The sequence below is a fragment of the Pantherophis guttatus genome, chromosome 5 (assembly GCF_059756535.1).
Source record: "Pantherophis guttatus breed Tessera chromosome 5, ASM5975653v1, whole genome shotgun sequence".
Taxonomy (NCBI): Eukaryota; Metazoa; Chordata; class Lepidosauria; order Squamata; family Colubridae; genus Pantherophis; species Pantherophis guttatus.
In genome coordinates this window covers 5,793,519-5,813,637 of record NC_142067.1, presented here as the reverse complement: position 1 = coordinate 5,813,637, position 20,119 = coordinate 5,793,519, and the positions used below count along the sequence as shown (strand labels likewise).

General features: G+C 43.4%; 1 protein-coding gene across 13 annotated transcripts in view; it reads left to right on the top strand.

The window, feature by feature from the left end:
* The window catches only part of TENM4 (teneurin transmembrane protein 4), a 626,114-nt gene that overhangs the window by 304,890 nt on the left and 301,105 nt on the right, over window positions 1–20,119 (top strand). For all 13 annotated transcript variants that reach the window (XM_087895779.1, XM_087895778.1, XM_087895780.1 and 10 more), the window contains one exon: window positions 14,726–15,014. In XM_087895779.1, coding sequence (XP_087751905.1) covers window positions 14,792–15,014 — 223 coding nt within the window. In that variant the 5' untranslated portion in view covers window positions 14,726–14,791. The remainder of the gene's footprint in view (window positions 1–14,725; window positions 15,015–20,119) is intronic.

The window sequence follows — 20,119 nt, the reverse complement described above, 5'->3', positions numbered from 1 at the left end:
TGGACCAGCTGATTTTCGGGTCTCTGCTGTTCTTGCGTGGGGGGGGGGAGTGCGCACATGCACTGGGGGTGGAGATTCACGTGTGCATGCGGGAGGAGCATGGGGGGGTTGCATGCATGGGGGAGCGGAGGGAGCGCGGAGGGGTCACACGCACATGTGGGGGTGGAAACGCAGGGGGTCACGCACGCATGCGCAGGGAGCAGAGCAGCGGCGGGCACGCGCATTGCATTACGCAATGACGAAAATGTTAACCATCACTGTTATAGGGTCTCCTGTTTGAGCAGGGGGTTGGACTAGAAGACCCCCAAGGTCCCTTCAGTGGTGGGTTCCTCCTGGTTCGGCCGAGCCGGTAGCGGTGATGATATGACATCACGGAACCTGTTCTCTTTGTTCTGGAGCTGGGCCCTCCCGCCACACACCCGCATTATTCTTACCTTTTATTTGGCCCCACCCCCAATCTATTGCTGCCTCCTGAGTCCCAGCTGATTGGCTAGAAGGAAAAAAACTGTTTAAACTCTTGCCGCGGAGCTTCAAAGGGCCGCCCTACAGCTGATCAATGTTAAAAGGCAGTGTGGTGGTAGACCGGTGCCTCCAAAAACGAATGAGTAGACCGGTGCCTCCAAAAACAAATGGGTAGACCAGTGCCTCCAAAAACGAATTAGTAGACCGGTGCCTCCAAAAACAAATGGGTAGACCAGTGCCTCCAAAAACGAATTAGTAGACCGGTGCTTCCAAAAACGAATGAGTAGACCGATGCCTCCAAAAACAAATGAGTAGACCGGTGCCTCCAAAACAAATGAGTAGACCGGTGCCTCCAAAAACGAAGAGTAGACCGGTGCCTCCAAAAACAAATGGGTAGACCGGTACAGCTCTGCAGCAGTTAAAAGCCTGGTAGACCAGTACCTCTGCTAAATCCTAAAGAATTGTCACATGACCATCAAGCCACGCCCACAAAATAAGCCACGCCCACAGAACCAGTAGTAAAAATGTTTAGAACCCACCCCTGGATTACTTCCAACTCTATTCAATCTAGTGAATGCATCAATTTCTGTGGGATAATCTGGATTTTATCTCCCATATTTTCCAAGAATATTAGCTTTATTGACCTAGAATTGTGGCTTCTGAAGTTCCACCATTTTGGTGTAAAGAAAAAGTGGAAGAAACTCATCATGGTAAACTTTTTTGGGGGGACCGATAAATCTAAAGTTGCAACGGATTTGCCAACATCTTTTCCTGGTAGTTTCCTGAAACAACACCCTGGAAACAAATGAAAATGTCGAGCACGAAAAGTTTTCATTCCAACCGTTGGATTCTGTACCATCCATAAAACATGATGTTCCAGATCAAGAGCGTCATATTTATTTTGTCATTTGTTAATGAGGAAAAATGTTTACAATTCATTTCAGATGAATGTTCTCAGTTCCCTGGTAGCTTTTTAATGTTTTATTTTATCAACACTTCGTTGGGTAGACAAATATTAATAACACTTGGCAGCGGGAAGATGATTTAAATAGAATTCTGCTGGATGAGTCCAAGAACCTGTCTTGTTCTAGCATTTTGTTTGTCACCGTTGGGAGGAGGAGGAAGAAGAAGAAGAGGAGGAGGAGGAGGGGAGAAAAAGAGGAAGAGGAGGAGAGGAAGAAGAAAAAGGAAGGAATGAGGAGGAAAGAAAGATAGAGAAAGAAAGAAAGAAAAAGGAAGGAAGGAAGGAAGGAAGGAAGGAAGGAAGGAAGGAAGGAAGGAGCCTTGGTGGCGCAGTGGCTAAAGTGCTGTTAAAGTAAAGCCAGCTGCCTGCAATTACTGCAAGTTCAAATCTCACCAGGCTCAAGGTTGACTCAGCCTTCCATCCTTCCGAGGTAGGTAAAATGAGGACCCGGATTGTGGGGGCAATAAGCTGACTTTGTATAAAAAAGAACACCGCTTGGGGGGGCCGAAAGCCCTACTAAGCAGGTATATACAAAAGTATGAAGGCTATTGCTTAAAAGCATTGTAAGCTGCCCTGAGTCTCTGGAGAAGGGCGGCATATAAATCGAACCAAGAAAGAAAGAGAGAGAGAGAGAGAGAGAGAGAGAGAGAGAGAGAGAGAGAGAGAGAGAGAAAGAAAGAAAGAAAGAAAGAAAGAAAGAAAGAAAGAAAGAAAGAAAGAAAGAAAGAAAGAAAGAAAGAAAGAAAGACTTTCTAACAATATAACACTTAGGCCTCAAGGCAGGTTCCACATCAGAAAACTAGGAAACAATCAATACAACATTTTTATAACGGAATTGGGGAGACTCAGGAAATTCTATTCTATCCGGCTTAATGCCTGTTCTTGGTAGATGGCTAAAAAAGATAATCGAAGAAAACGTTCAGGTAGTCATGGAGTCTTCAAGACGGCTGGACCTCAAAAGATCTGTCATCCATAAATTAATGCAGTCCACTCTCAAAACCACGCAGTGACTACCAGAACCTCTTGAGAACCTAAGAACATCTAACCCTAACCCTGCCTTTTCTCTGCCCTACGTGTTCATGGATCAGGTACAGAAGGCAGTTCCTCTTCCTCGTCACTGACTGGCTCCAGCTGCACTCTTTCTCCATCTGAAGCCTCTGGACCAGGGGTGTCAAATTTGCGACCCGCGGGCCAGATGTGTCACATGCTGGCCACACCCACATTCAGTTTAGCAAAGGGGGGAGGAAAGTCACGATATGTCACATGATGACACTGTGACGACGCAAGTTTGATACCCCTGCTCTGGACTGTCCTGCTACAAATCCATACCAGACAACTGCTCGGAGCCAATGACCAACTCCCCTCCAGATGTGCCTGGAACTGGTTCATCTTCCTTCGAGCTGACCTCTCGAGAGATAACGGGGGAAACATCCAGAGGCGTCATCACAACACCCATCTCCTGCCGTTCTTTCCTCGGAAACTGATATTATAAAGTGATAGCCTGAGTGGCGTAGGAGGCTAATGCCTCCTACTAAGGCAGCATTTAACATCCAGCTGCCTGCAATTACTGCGAGTTCAATTCTCACCAGGCTCAAGGTCGATTCAGACTTCCATCCTTTCTAAGGTGGGTAAAATGAGGACCCGGTTTGTGGGGGCAATAAGCTGACTTTGTATAAAATATACAAAAGTATGAAGGCTATTGCTTAACACATTATAAGCCGCCCTGAGTCTCCGGAGAAGGGCAGCATATAAAAATAAATAAAAATAAAATAAATAAAAATATACAGGTAGTTCTCAACTTATGACCGTTTGCTTAACAGCCATTCAAAGTTACGACTGACAGAGATGGGATTCACATACTGTTGCAACTAGTTCGTCCAGCACTGGAAATGTGAACATGCGCATGTGTGCAGTGTCACAAACCATGGCAATTCGCACGCATGCGCCGTCCACACATACGTGTAGCATCAAAAACCCAGCAATATAGGATGGGATTGCGCCCGGGCAGGTTGCCACTACTAATTTGCCTGAACCAATGCGAACCGGCTGAATACCACCTCTGATGACTGAACAAAACTACTTACAACCGGGATTTGAAGTTCTGACGTTTGAACCCCATCCATAATCACGTGATTGCATTGACATCTGCAGTATCTCCCAGTCACATGACTGAAGCTTCTGACTTTTTTTTTTTTGCCAATTTCCAACATTTACTTCTGGAAAAAAAAACATCCCTAATGAACAACGGGTTCATTGCAAGACCGTGGTGGTGCTCGCTTCACGACAGCTGCAAAAAAAGGCCATAAAACCCCGCACCATCGCATGATGACCCGCTTAATGACTGTCACAACTTGGGAACTGAAATTGCAGGCTCCATTATGGTCGTACGTCGAGGGCTACCTGTAATCTGGAAATGTAATGTTAAATCTTCAACACGGATAGCCTTTGTCATAACTAATAATTCCAGGACTAATAACCCATCCTCCATGAATTTATTAAATCGCTTTTGAAGGCCATTCAAATTAGTGACCATTGTACCATCTCATGGTAATAAATCTCCCAGGCTAATTCTGTGATGTGTGAAATGGGTTTGAAATGGATTGTGGGTCCTTTTTAAGTCTCCTCTTGGTCACTTTCATTAGATGACCGTCAGTCCTGGTGTTACAGAGAGGGAGAAAAATGTCTCCCTATTCAGTTTCTCTATCCCATGCATGATTTTATACCTTTCAGTCATTTCTCCCCTCTGTTGCCTTTTCTCAAATATTTTGGCCTACTCTCATAGGAAAAGTGTTTGATACCCTGCAGTATTTGGATGGTCCATTCATTTGTCTGCCTGCCTGCATGACTCTATTCTATCTATCTATCTATCTATCTATCTATCTATCTATCTATCTATCTATCTATCTATCTACCTATCTATCTATCTACCTACTTATCTATTTATTATCTATCATTTATCTATCAACCTGTCATCTATATGTCTGTCTGTCTGTCTGTCTGTCTATCTATCTATCTATCTATCTATCTATCTATCTATCTATCTATCTACCTACCTACCTACCTACCTACCTACCTACCTATCTTCTGTCTGTCTGTCTGTCTACCTACCTACTACCTATCATCTGTCTATCTGCGTCTATCTACCTACCTACCTATCTCTCTGTCTGTTTGTCTGTCTACCTACCTACCTATCATCTGTCTGTCTATCTGCATCTACCTACCTACCTACCTACCTGTCTGTCTGTCTGTCTGTCTGTCTGTCTATCTATCTATCTATCTATCTATCTATCTATCTATCTATCTATCTATCTATCATCTCTATCCATCCACATCCATCCATCCATCCAATTATCTATCTGTCTATCATATAATAAATACCATATCATATATACCAGTGATGGCTAACCTTTTCCAGACCGAGCCCTCGCACATGCACGCACCCCCATGCATGCGTGTCAGAGACCCAAAGACCATCTGGCTGGTGGGAGGTGAGCACATGCGCGGTGGAGCTGAGCTGGGGCAATGGCTCGCATGCCCACAGAGAGGGTGCTGCGTGCCACCTCTGACACGTGTGCCATAGATTCGCCATCACAGATATATACTATGTTATAATAATGTAATAGTATAATACAATACAATATAATAAAATATTGTATACAATACAATATAATAAAATATAAAATAGTATAATACAATACAATACAATACAATACAATACAATACAATACAATACAATACAATACAATACAATATAGTGGTATAATATAATACAATAATGTACTGTACTGTAATGTAATGTAATGTAATATAATTAGTATAATACAATACAATACAATGCAATACAATACAATACAATACAATACAATACAATACAATACAATACAATATAGTGGTATAATATAATACAATAATGTACTGTACTGTACTGTAATGTAATGTAATATAATTAGTATAATACAATACAATACAATGCAATACAATACAATACAATACAATACAATACAATATAGTGGTATAATACAATACAATACAATACAATACAATATAATGGTATATAATACAATACAATACTGTACTATACTGTAATGTAATGTAATATAATTAATACAATACAACACAATACAATACAATATAATAGTATAATATAATACAATACTGTACTGTAATGTAATGTAATGTAATATAATTAATACAATACAATACAATATAATAAAATATAGTGGTATAACACAATACAATACAATAAAGTAAAATATAATAAAATATAATAAAATATAGTGGTATACTGGTATAACACAATACAATACAATACAGTAAAATATAATAAAATATAGTGGTATAGTGGTATAACAATACAATTATGCAATACAATACAATATAATAAAATATAGTTGTATAACACAATACAATACAATACAATACAATACAATACAATACAATACAATACAATACAGTGGTATAGTGGTATAATATAATTCAATACAATACAAATAAAATACCACCAGATTACATCCCTGTCTTGCCTTTCTCCAAGTAGTAAGAACTCCAGAGGAAATATCCCTGGGGGAAACATCTCAAAATGGCCCTGGGGTAGAAGGACTGGATGAATGGAAGCAACCTTTGATCTAAGAAGATCCTCTCTATGTTTTCCCCACACTTTCTCCTTTCGAATTAGATCAAAGCAAAATTGAAAAATTGCTGCGGGCTGCAAACGGGGGTTCCTCTAAGGATAGGAGGAATAAGTTTCTCAGCTAAACTATTGGAGGACCAGACGGAGATCAAGAGTTAATCCGTCACCTCAGGAACCTTCCCATTTTCTTATCCGCCGACATAATTCCAGAGGGATAAAAATCTTCTTCTGGGCTTTTTTCCAGTCTGGGATCCGAAATGAGGTGCTTGACCTCAGATTTTGGACACAGGAGGCAGTGAGAAAGATCATTTTTGAGAGTAAATCACAGCTGGAGCGCAAATGATTTTGGTCATAGTATCCCAGTAATTCTACAGAGGGAGAACCAGCGGCGAGTCCCATTTTTTCCAGCAACTTCCTTAACTTTGAACATTCGTTAAATGAACGGTCGTAAGCGAAGGACGAATTGCAATAGATTCTGACACAAAGAGAAGCTTCCTTCATATTCCCCAAAGCACCCAAGACCAGGACAAGAAGCAACAGGTGGAAACTCATCAAGGAGAGAAGCAACTTAGAACTAAGGAGAAATTTCCTGACATTAGAACAATTAATCAGTGGAACAACTTGCCACCAGAAGTTGTAAATGCTCCAACAGTGGAAGTTTTTAAAAAGAGATTGGATAGTTGTGGTGTAAGGTTTCCTGCCTGAGCAGGGGGTTGGACTAGAAGACCTCCAAGATCCCTTCCAACTGTGTGGTTCTGTCCCGTCCTATCCTATTTCCTATTCTATCGCCACATATTTTTATATACATAGAAACACAGATAGATATGGATATGGATAAAATAAAACCTCAGTTGTTTTATTTATGATGTTTTATTTAAATAGCACTAGCACTTAGACTTATATACCACTTTATAGTGCTTTTACAGCCCTCTCTAAGTGGTTTACAGAGTCAGCATCTTGCTCTCAACAGTCTGGGTCCTCATTTTATCGACCTCGGGAGGATGGAAGGCTGAGTCAACCTTGAGATTTGAAGTGCCAAACTGTACTAGCTGAAGTAACCTGCAGTGGTGCCGTCAGACCAGGGGTGGGTTCTAAAAAGTTTTACTACCGGTTCTGTGGGTGTGGCTTATTTTTTGGGCGTGGCTTGATGGTCATGTGACAATTCTTTAGGATTTAGCAGAGGTACTGGTCTACCAGGCTTTTAACTGCTTGCAGAGCTGTACCGGTCTACTCATTTGTTTTTGGAGGCACCGGTCTACTTGTTTGTTTGTTTGTTTGTTTGTTTTATTAGATTTATATCCCGCTCTACTCCCGAAGGACTCAGGGCGGTGAACAGGCACAAAATAAAATACATAGATTCAAAAGTTAAAAAACATAATTAAAACCAGATTAAATAATTTATCCCGAGACAATTAAAAATCCCAATAATTTAAAACAGATTAAAATTTCAATTTAAAATAATTTTAAAACAGGGGAGAAAATTAGGCCAGGCCGGCTTGCTGGAATAGGAGAGTCTTAAGAGAACGGCAGAAGTGCGCAGATCCGGGATCCTCCGTATCTCTGGGGGGAGCTCGTTCCAGATAGTGGGTGCCCCCACAGAGAAGGCCCTCCCCCTAGGGGCCGCCAGTCGACATTGTTTAGCTGATGGCACCCGGAGGAGCCCCTCTCTATGAGAGCGTACCGGCCGGTGGGAGGCTGCTTGTGGTAGTAGGCGGTCCCGTAAATAACCAGGTCCTAAGCCATGGAGCGCTCTAAAAGTGGTGACCAAAACCTTGAAGCGCACCCGGAAGGCCACCAGGAGCCAGTGCAGCTCGCGCAGGAGACGTGTCACATGGGAGCGCCATGTTGCTCCCATAACCACCCGCGCGGCCGGACTCTGTGCCAGTTGGAGCCTCTGGGTGCTCCTCAAGGGGAGCCCCATGTAGAGAGCACCAGTCTACTCATTTGTTTTTGGAGGCACCGGTCTACCCATTTGTTTTTGGAGGCACTGGTCTACTCATTTGTTTTTGGAGGCACCGGTCTACCCATTTGTTTTTGGAGGCACCACACTGCCTTTTAACACTGATCAGCTGTAGGGCGGCCCTTTGAAGCAGTTTTTTTCCTTCTAGCCATTCAGCTGGGACTCGGGGGGCAGCAAAAGATTGGGGGTGGGGGGAAATAAAAGGTAAGAATAACGGGGGGAAAGGGGGGGGCGGGAGGGTCCAGCTCCCAAACAAAGAGAACCGGTTCGGTGATGTCATATCATCACCGCTACCGGCTCGGCCGAACCGGGCTGGACCGGGAGGAACCCACCACTGCCTCAGGCTTTGTGTTTGAATGTATAATGTGTTTTATTAGTGCTGTTTATCAGTGATTGCAGGACCTCTGTAGATGCCATGAGCTAAATAAATAAATAAATAATTCGGATGGCTTTTTAAACAATGATTGTCACCCCCCTATGTACACTTTTTCTCGATCACTGTGGTGGAATGTGGTCTGAATTCCCCGAAGGGAGGGGCCACGTTCCCGAGGACCAAGACACGGCGAAGGGTAGGACTAGAAGACCTCCAAGGTCCCTTCCGACTCTTGTTATTCTGTAAAGTCACCCAGCTGCCTTTCATGCAGTCTCCACTATATATAAATCCTCTTCAGAAAGTGAATTTCTGTTCAGTTTTGTTAATAGGTCGAAAGCCAGGGAGGGGAAAAAAATCCCCACCCTGTGCTAAAAAGCAGCATATGTTCCAGACTTTATAAATAGAAATAATACTTCCATCCTAATTACGATCACGACCAAACCAAATGCCACTTGCACGAGTCAGATTAATATAGGAAACATTCGCATTAAAGTATTAAGGCTGCAAATGTTCGCTGAAGCTTACTCAGTTAAATGTTCATTTAATTGGACCGGATCCTTTTGAACTGGGAAGGGTAATCTTTTATTTAGTAAGTTCATGTTATTTTGGGGTCATGTAGCACTTCTGATATCAGAGCAACTGACATATCGTTCATATGTCAGGAGATGAGAGGTCTTTTTGTAGTTATCCCCAGCTTCTGGGATGTTTGCGCAGCCCATGTATTACAGGCAGTCCTCGACTTACGACCATTCGTTGGAACGACGGTCCAGAATTACAGTGGCCTCAGGTAAGGTGCTTTGTCATCCTCTCCCCCAAAGTCACATGATCGCAATTAGGTCCCTGGGCAACCAGTTTTCATTTACGACGAGTTGCAGCATTCCCATAATCATGGAATTGAAACTGAAATTTGCGTCACTGGTTTCTGGCATTGTTATTTTTTTCCCATCAATTTTCAATATTGGTTTGTTGGGTTTCTAGAAAACCCGCCCATTCAGGAAAGTGGATGAATAGAATGGGATGGGATGGGATGGAATGGGAATGGGAATGGGAATGGGAATAGGAATAGGAATAGGAATAGGAATAGGAATAGGAACAGGAACAGGAACAGGAACAGGAACAGGAACAGGAACAGGAACAGGAATAGGAATAGGAAAGAACAGGATGGAATGGAATGGGAATTGGGAATAGAGTAGGGAAGGGAAGGGAAGAGGAGAGGAGAGGAGAAGAGGAAGAGAAGAGGAGAGGAGAGGAGAGGAGAGGAGAGGAGAGGAGAGGAGAGGAGAGGAGAGGAGAGGAGAGGAGAGGAGAGGAGAAGAGAAGAATGGAAGGGAAGGGAAGAAGGGAAGAGAAGAGAAGAGAAGAATGGAAGAGAAGGAAAGAGAAGAGAAGAATGGAAGAGAAGTGAATGGAAGGGAAGAGAAGAATGGAAGGGAAGAGAAGAGAAGAGAAGGGAAGAGAAGGGAAGGGAAGGGAAGAGAAGAGAAGAATGGAAGAGAAGGGAAGGGAAGGGAAGAGAAGAGAAGAATGGAAGGGAAGAGAAGAGAAGAAGGGAAGGGAAGGGAAGAGAAGAGAAGAGAAGAGAAGAGAAGAGAAGAGAAAAATGGAAGAGAAGGGAAGAATGGAAGAGAAGGGAATGGAATGGAAGGGAAGAGAAGAAGGGAAGGGAAGGGAAGAGAAGAATGGAAGAGAAGAGAAGAGAAGAATGGAAGAGAAGAGAAGAGTTGGAAGGGATCTTGGAGGTCTTCTAGTCCAACCCCCTGCTCAGGCAGGAAACCCTATACCAGCGGTGGCAAACCTTTTACTCACCGAGGGCCGAACAGATACACACTTTGCATGCTTTGCACACATGTGTGCTATCCACGCTAATGCACGGCTCCTCCCCTGTGCACTGCGCATGCAACCGCACCATCCATGCACGTGCATGGATTTCACACGTGCCCCTCTGGGCTCTGCGTGCACAGCCACATCATCTGTGCATGCACATGGCTTTTATGCGGCTCCCCCCCGTACGCTGCACATGCAATTGCACCATCTGTGCATGTGCACAGTTTTTGTACTCTCACGTGCATGCGCAAACGCGCGCACATGCGCAGGAGAGCTCCGAAGATCAGCTGGGTCCCCTGAATTGCACACATGCGCACCTCGGGCACGTGTGCCATAAGTTCGCCATCACCGCCTTATATCATTTCAGACAAATGGTTGTCCAATCTCTTCTTAAAAACTTCCAGGATTGGAGCATTCACAACTTCTGGAGGCAAGTAGTTCCACTGGTTAATTGTTCTCACTGTCAGGAAATTTCTCCTTAGTTCTAGGTTGCTTCTCTCCTTGATTAGTTTCCACCCATTGCTTCTTGTCCTGCCCTCAGGTGCTTTGGAGAATAGCTTGACTCCCTCTTCTTTGTGGCAGCCCCTCAGATATCGGAAGACTGCTATCATGTCTCCCCTACTCCTTCTTTTCATTAAACTAGATACGATAAATATAATTCGCTTCACTTCCGTCTGCTTTCCTTAATGACTTCAGTGGTTTGCTTAACAACCCCCATAAACACGGTCGGATAATCGGATTCGGCGACGTGGTGCTCGACTTACGACCACTAGACTTTTCACAAAAATTCCGGTCACAATCGTGGTCCTATGTCGAGCACTACCTGTAGTAGCATTGACCTAAGTCCGTGATGGCGAACCTGTGGTACGCGTGCCACAGGTGGCAGGCGGAACCATATCGGTGGGCATGCAAATGTTGCCCTAGCTTAGGTCCAGCGTGCATGCGTGTGCCGGCCAACTGATTTTTGAGCCTTCAGGGCCCACCGGAAGTCGGGAAACGGGCCATTTCCTGCCTCCAGAGGGCCTCGGGGGGGCGGGGGAGGCTGTTTTTGCTCTCCCCCGGCTCCAAGAAAGCTTCTGGTGCCTGGGGAGGGCGAAAAACAGGCCTACCAGGTCCACCTTGCCATCACGTGCCAAAAGCGGTGGGAGCGTGGTGGGATCGCATGCGCGGGGGGCAGGGTGCATTGAATTATGGGTAGGGGCACGGGTGTGTGTGACCCTCCCGTGTCCCCACCCCCTTTTGGCACAGGACAGCAAAAAGGTTAGCCATCACTGACCTAAGCATTTCATTAAAAACTCTTTATTATTTTCATGAGGGTTTTGACTACGCTCATTTGGCTAAGCACCGACAGTCTGTTTGTTACTTTCTATTCCCATTTATTTGGTTCCATGATTTTTATTCTTTGTCTTCCTGATGCAATGACAGCTGTTTTTTTGCGGTGCTTACCTTGATGTATTTCTTTTATTAAATTTAAAGGCTCACATTTTAAAAAGTTAAGGCTGATAAAAGCTAATCTATAGCAAGCGGTAGAACGGAGACGCGTTGCAAACACAGTTAGATAAATAATTTATCAGGCGGTCATGCTCAGACAATCTCACGCAAAGCGTTTATGAGGATCTGATGTTTGGTTTTTGCAATTTCCCCCTGGTCCTTCTTTAGAGTAGAACTTTAAAAAGTTTCTTTCTTCATGCATGACCATTTTGCTGAGATTTTAGATGGTGTTTCTATGCCCAGGCTTATAAACATTTTAAACGCTGTAATCCGAAATCGGTATTCCTAGCCCCAAACCTTTTAACTCTGATTTTTAAGGTGTAAAATCAATGTTTCTCAAACTTGGCAACTTTTAACATGCGAGAATAGGATAGGATAGGATAGGATAGGATAGGATAGGATAGGATAGGATAGGATAGGATAGGAGTAGGAAGAGGAATAGAATAGAATAGAATAGAATAGAATAGAATAGAATAGAATAGAATAGAATAGAATAGAATAGAATAGAATAGAATAGAATATTAGTAGAGTAGAATGGAAGGGAAGGGAAGAGGAGAAGAGAAGGGAAGAAGGGAAGAGAAGAGAGGAGAGGAGAGGAGAGAAGAGAAGAGAAGAGAAGAGAAGAGAAGAGAAGAGAAGAGAAGAGAAGAGAAGAGAAGAGAAGAGAAGAGAAGAGAAGAGAAGAGAAGAGAAGAGAAGAGAAGAGAAATGTTAGGGCTAACATTTTGGCTTAGTGTTTTATTTTCTTACTGTAGTTCGTTTTAATTGTTTTATACTTTTTGCTATATTATACTGTTTTACATTGTTCATTTTTAGTACTGATGCTTCTATAACACTCTGCATAGATCCTATTGTCCTATTGTTGTTTTAGTTTAGCCTTACATTTGTGTGTTTTGCTGGTCTTTGACTGCAGGAATAAAAACTTGATTTGATTTGACAATCTAAATCAGGATCTCCCTGTCTGTCAGATGGATTTATTACGGCGTTTTTCAGGGATGTTTGATAATGCTCAGAAAGGAGTTTGATGCTCCCAATTTATAGCTTCTTGGTTGGCCAGTTTCTTTGCATTCAGATGGTCACTGGTTCTGTTGCATGTACAGAATTCCTGGGCATATTGTTCTGCCCCAGCTCCAGATTCCCGAGGATATTCACACACACCAACGGTCCTTATCAAATTTATTAAGTAGCAAGAATAAACCAAAGTCCGGCAAAGGTTGGCAACCAGCCCAGAAAGCAAGATACGATAAACCAAAATACTCCGATAATAAATACGAGTTGTTTCCAGCAAGAACGCACTAGCTGCGTGGGACTTAAATAGGCTAAGGGAGTGGCCAATTATCCTCAAGCCCTACTCTAGAGTAGACCTCCTCCTCCTGAGTAGCCACTCCTGCCTTTTGGCAGCCCTGCATGCTCGAGCATTGAGGAGAGGCTCCTCCACTTCACTCTCTTCACTTGAAGGAGCCTCTGGAGGTTCTGAAGGCCCTGGCTGAGTCTCTGCCTCTGGCACCACATCCTCTTCAGCCTCCTCGCTGTCCGACGTGAGCACTGGCTGTGCAGGCTGCTGGCGCGACATCACACCAGCCTCCTCTTCATCGGGATCAGCCACGATCCGCGCAGGCCACTGGTGGACCACAGCACATATCAAGGAATATGAATTCTTTTGGAAACCATGGCGTGCTTCTGTCAGTTTCTTTATTTCTTTGTATCCCACCTTTATTGTTTTCACAAAGAATTCAAAGATGGCGAACGTATCCAAACACGCCTTCCTGCTCCTACTTTTCCCCACAACAACCCTGTGAGGTGGCTTGGGCTGAGAGAGAGGGACTGGCCCAAAGTCACTCAGCCTATTTTTCATGCTTAAGGCGGGACTAGAACTCACGGTCTCTTGCTGATTGGCCCAAAATCACTCAGCTGGATTTCGTGCCTAAGGCGGGACTAGAATTCTCAGTCTCCTGGTGATTGGCCCAAAATCACTCAGCTGGATTTCGTGCCTAAGGCGGGACTAGAATTCTCAGTCTCCTGGTGATTGGCCCAAAATCACTCAGCTGGATTTCGTGCCTAAGGTGGGACTAGAATTCACGGTCTCTTGCTGATTGGCCCAAAGTCACTCAGCCAGATTTCGCGCCTAAGGCAGGATTAGAACTCATCGTCTCCTGGTGATTGGTTCAAAGTCACCCAGCTGATTACATGCTTAAGGCAAGACTAGAACTCATGGTCTCCTGCTTTCTTGCCTGGAGTCTTAACCACTGGACCAAACTGGTTCTCGGTTTATTTATTTATTTAATTTTATTGATTTATTTGTCAAATACTATAAGATTACAGATATTGGTATAAACATGATTATGAATACATGAAATAGATACGAATAAATGGGGACAGGAGAACAGGGATGGTAGAAACGCTGGTGCACTTATTCACACCCCTTACAGACCTCTTAGGAATGGGGTTTGGTCAAAAGTAGACAGTCTAAGGTTAAAGTTTTGGGGAAGAAACCACAGAGTCAGGTAGTGCATTCCAGGCATTGATCACTCTGTTGCTGAAGTCGTATTTTCTGCAATCGAGTTTGGAGCGGTTCACCTTGAGTTTGTATCTATTGTGTGCTCGTGTATTGTTGCGGTTGAAACTGAAGTAGTCGTTGACAGGAAGGACATTGTGGCAGATAATTTTGTGTACTACACTTAGGTCAGACTGAAGGTGGCGTAGTTCTAAGTTGTCTAGGCCCAAAATTTTAAGCCTGGTAGCATAAGGAATTCTGTTGTGAGCAGAGGAGCGGAGGACTCTTCTCATGAAATACCTCTGGACTCGCTTAATTGTATTAATGTCCGATAGGCAGTGCAGGTTCCAGGCAGATGAGCTGTATTCGAGAATTGGTCTAGCAAAGGTTTTATATGCCCTAGTTTGCAGTTGGTGAACATCATAAGGAACCAGATGGATCAGTGGTTCTAAATCGATGTAATGAACCTTCTTAGATCCATTACGGTTTCTACAACCCCAATTTAACCTGTGACTTCTCTTTTCTAGGACAATTAGATCAGATTGCCTCCCGGACCCCCTTTTGTTGATGTGGAAGAGACCGATCAGAGGGCCATGGATGTGAAAGACAGAAAGCCATACCGTTCTTTGACCAAACGTTGCGATGCTGAACGCCGCTACACCAGCTCCTCCGCAGAGAGCGAGGACAGCAAAATCCCGCAGAAGTCGTACAGTTCCAGCGAGACTCTGAAAGCCTATGACCAGGATTCCAGAATGATCTACGGCAATCGGGTTAAAGACATGGTACCCCAAGAAGCAGACGAGTACTGTCGAACGGGTAGGTAGGAGCTACTCAAACCATGAGCGTTATAAAAGTCCCCTGTTTTTTATAGCCAGGCGGTGGCTCATCTGATTAAGAAGGTTAAACAAACCACAATTGTGAGGCTCCCAAAATCGAAAAAGACGTGTGGAGTTACTTTACTTCTTAGCAGTTCCTTTTATTGTTCCTCGCCTATAGACAGAAATCTATAGCAAATCTTTAGCCAAACTAAAGCAACTACTTGCATCCTTTAATATATACCGTACTTTTCAGAGAATAAGATGCACTTTTTCGCCCCTAAAAGAGGGTGGAAATGTTGCTGCGTCTTATACACCGAATACAGCCGTTTTTGGCCTCCCGAAACCTCATCCCGTATGTCCCATTTTCACCAAAAACAGGCCCATTTTTCGCAAAAACAGGGCACGCAGAGTGTTTGGGAGGCCTGTAGAGTGATCCTGGCGGCTGGGGAGGGCAAAAATGTGACGCGTGCGGGGGGGGGTATTGGGAGGCCATAAATGGGCCTGTTTTTTGTGAAAATGGGCCCATTTTTTGCAAAAATGGGGGCGTTTTTACTCTCAAAAGCACTCTGCAGGCCTCCCAAACCCCTCTGCGCATCCTGGTTTTGCGAAAAAGGGGCCCGTTTTTGGCCTCCCAACTCCCCCACGCCAGAGGTGGGTTTCAGCAGGTTCTGACCAGTTCTGGAGAACCGGTAGCGGAAATTTTGAGTAATTCGGAGAACCGGTAGTAAAAATTCTGGCTGGCCCCGCTCCCATCTATTCTCTGCCTCCCGAGTCCCAGCTGATCGGGACAAAATGGGGATTTTACAGTATCCTTCCCTTGCCACGCCCACCAAGCCACACCCACAGAACTGGTAGTAAAAAAAATTGAAACCCACCACTGCCCCACGCATTGCGATTTTGCCCTCCTGAGGGTGGGAATGTTGCTGCATCTTATACAGCCGTTTTCGGCCTCCCGAAACCCCACCCCACGCGTCCCGTTTTCGCCAAAAACAGGCCCATTTTTTGCAAAAACGGGATGCACAGATGGTTTGGGAGACCTGCGGAGTGGTCCTGGGAGCTGGGGAGGGCAGACTGTTTTTTTTCTTGTTTACCTCTTCAAAATCTTGGGGCGTCTTATACTCCGGTACGTCTTATAGTCCGAAAAATATGGTACTCTACGGGCGATAGAATAGAATAAGACTGTCTAAGGAGGAGCCCATTTTCATGCTCTTCCTCCCAGCCAAAGTATCTAAACTTCGCTGTATCTTGGTCCTCAGGAACGCGGCCCCTCCCTTCTGGGAATCCAGACCACATTCCACCACAGTGATCGAGAAAGTGTACATACGGGGGTGACAGACATCGTTTAAAAAGCCATCAGGATTTTTATTTATTTATTTAGCTCATGGTCCTGCAATCACTGATAAACAGCACTAATAAAAGTGCTGTCCACATTCAAACACAAAGTTTAAATAAAACATCGTAAATGAAACAACTGAGCTTTTATTTTATCCATATCTATATCTATCTGTGTTTTTATGTATATAAAAATATGGGGCGATAGAATAGAATAGAATAGAATAGAATAGAATAGAATAGAATAGAATAGAATAGAATAGAATAGAATAGAATAGAATAACAGAGTTGGAAGGGACCTTGGAGGTCTTCTAGTCCAACCCCCTGCTCAGGCAGGAAACCCTAGACCACTTCAGACAAATGGTTATCCAATCTCTTCTTAAAAACTTCCAGTGTTGGAGAATTTACAACTTCTGGTGGCAAGTTGTTCCACTGATTAATTGTTCTCACTGTCAGGAAGTTTCTCCTTAGTTCTAGTTTGTTTCTCTCCTTGATTAGTTTCTACCCTTTACTTCTTGTCTTGTCTTGAGGTAATTTTGACAACAGCTTGACCCCCTCTTCTTTATGGCAGCCCTTGAGATATCGGAACCCTGCTATAATATCACCCTTAGTCCTTCTTTTCATCAAACTAGATCTACTCAGTTCCAGCAACCATTCTTTATATGTTTTAGCCGCCAGTCCCCTAATCATCATTGTTGCTCTTCTCTGCACTCTTTCTAGAGTCTCCACATCTTGTTTACACTGTGGTGACCAAGATTGCATGCAAAATTCCAAGTGTGGCCTTACCAAGGCCTTATAAAGTGGTATTAACCCTTCACGTGATCTTGATTATATCTAATTCCTAAGATAAAATATTAAATTAAGGTGAAGCCATGATAAAATCACTGTGGTGCCGCAGAATCACAATAGGGCAAGATATCTAAGGAAGCTAACCATCAAACACGGCAACCAAACTGGCCATCATCAATAAGGTTACCATACACTTCACCGAAACTCCGAAAGTGTGATGGGAAAACCAGACCTTGGTGTAAAAGTGGATTAACAATTTTTTTTTTGTCTAGCCTTCCCTTGGCAGTAATTATTCTCATTTTACACTTGAGGGAATGAGATTGGAGCCGAAACAAGAATAATTAGCACCAAGGGAGCAGGGATATGACAGGAAGAGAGATGGCCGTAAAAAAGTTTAAATCTTTTTTTAAGTCCAGCTCATGTCTTGGTGACATACCCATCCATTTTCTTGGCAAAAAAATAAAACCATCCGCTCAAAACCCACAAAAACTGCATGGAATTTATTTATTTATTTATTTATTTTGTCGCATTTCTATGCCGCCCAATTCCCAAGGGACTCCCAATTTTCTCCTGCAGGTAGTCCTTGACTTACAACAGTTCATTTAGTGACGTTTTTCACACTTACGACCATTGCAGCATCCCCATGATCAAAATTCAGATGCTTGGGAAGTGACTCATATTTATGACGATTGCAACCTCCCAGGATCATGTGATACGCTTTTGTGACCTTCTGTCAAACAAAGCCAATGGGGAAGTCGGATTCACTTAATAACCATTTGGCTAATTTAACAGTGATATACTTTAAATAGAATAGAATGACAGAGTTGGAAGGGACCTTGGAGGTCTTCTAGTCCAACCCCCTGCTTAGGCAGGAAAACCTACACCACTTCAGACAAATGGTTATCCAACCTCTTCTTAAAAACCTCCAGTGATGAAGCACCCACGATTTAATTGGTTAATTGTTCTCACTGTCAGGAAATTTCTCCTTAGTTCTAAGTTGCTTCTCTCCTTGAGTACCGTAGTTTCCACCCATTGCTTAACAACTACCCCTGTTTCAGGGGTGATATCCAAAATTTTTCTCTACCGGTTCTGTGGGTGTGGCTTGGTCGGCGTGGCAGGGGAATGATGTTGCAAAATCTCCATTCCCACCTCACTCCAGGGGGAAGGATACTGCAAAATTTCCATTCCCACCCCACTCTGGAGCCAGCCAGAGGTGGTATTTGCCGGTTCTCTGAACTATTCAAAATTTCCGCTGCCGGTTCTCCAGAACCTGTCAGAACCTGCTGGATTTCACCCCTGCCACGTTTCCCCCAAAATAAGACATTCCCCTGATAATAAGCCCAATCAGGCTTTTAAGCACATGGCAATAAGGCCAAGCGCTTATTTCAGGGTTCAAAAAAATATCAGACAGGGTCTTATTTTCGGGGAAACACGGCATGTTAAGAAAGGTTTTAAAAATGGAGCAAAATTCCCTTAACAAGTGTCTCGTTTAGCAAGATAAATTTTGGCTCAATTCTGGTCTACCTGTGCTAGGGAGTTGCCATGAGTTGAGCTCCACCGATGATATTATTTTAATCGATGGACAAGCATTGTTCTCTCAAGTTAAAGCAACGTAAGAATAAACTGCTCAAAATAATAAAGAATCAATCGCCGCTCCATCTACAAGTGTAAATGTTTAAAAATTGGTTTCGGTCATAAAACTATAGTCCCCATAAAGGATATTCACTCTGGCATGAGGGCTATGAAAAATCCATTTTTTGAAGGACTTTAAAACATTGACTTGATGGAGTTCACTTGGTAATACATTCCAGAGATATGTGGTATGTAGAAGTATCGGACAGGTTGACTGCTTTCTAAATCAGGCAGGTGGACTTTAAAGGACAGGGAAGATTTTTTTTCTTCCTTGCTGAATGCAAAAAATATAGGGGGAAAAAGAAATAAGAGCACATTAATGACGTATTCAAAGAAAGGTGGGGGGGACGGACAGCCGCTTATAAAACGATTGATGGATGGGTCTCCTCTCCTCTCCTCTCCTCTCCTCTCCTCTCCTCTCCTCTCCTCTCCTCTCCTCTCCTCTCCTCTCCTCTTCTCTCCTCTCCTCTTCTCTTCCCTTCCAACTCTGTTATTCTATTCTATTCTAAATCTATTCAGGTTCTTTCCAGTCATCCAATCCGCGTAATTCTACTATTAATATACATGTTTACATTAAAATATATTCTTTCCTTCTCTAATCACCCCTTGTTTAAACAGACAGACAGCTCAGTGAAGATAGCTGCTGCCATCTAGGTGCGAGACATTATGAAAAGAGAGTGAGGAAAAAACAGGGAACCTAAACGAACCAGAGATGAGAAGGGAGAGAGAGAGAGAAAGATGGGAGAAATGAGTGTGTCTATTATTAATAATTAAGATTATTATTCTTGCATTAAAACTCCTTATGTGTAGGAACTTGCTTCCTTAATCTTGCCTGTTGTCTGCCCTTCAAAACACAGCAGTATAAGAAACCAAACTTTTCTATAATAATTGCAATTGTAAAGATGATGAGGGGACAGGAGGCTAAAACATATGAAGAACGGTTGCAGGAACTGGGTATGTCTAGTTTAATGAAAAGAAGGACCAGGGGAGACATCATAGCAGTCTTCCAGAGCTTGAGGTGGTGTCCCAGAGAGGAAGAAGTCAATATTTCCCAAAGCACCTGAGGGCAGGACAAGAAGCAATGGGTGGAAACTAATCAAGGAGAGAAGCAACTTAGAACTAAGGAGAAATTTCCTTACAGTGAGAACAATTAATCAGTGGAACAATTTGCCTCCAGATGTTATAAATGCTCCAACACTGGAAGTTTTTAAGAAGATGTTGGATAACCATTTGTCTGAAGTGGTTTAGGGCAGGGGTCACCAACCTTTCGGGCCACTAAATTCATAATTTTAAATCCGGAGGTTCACTAATACGAATTTTTTTAAAAAGATAAATAGTATTTAGTGCAAC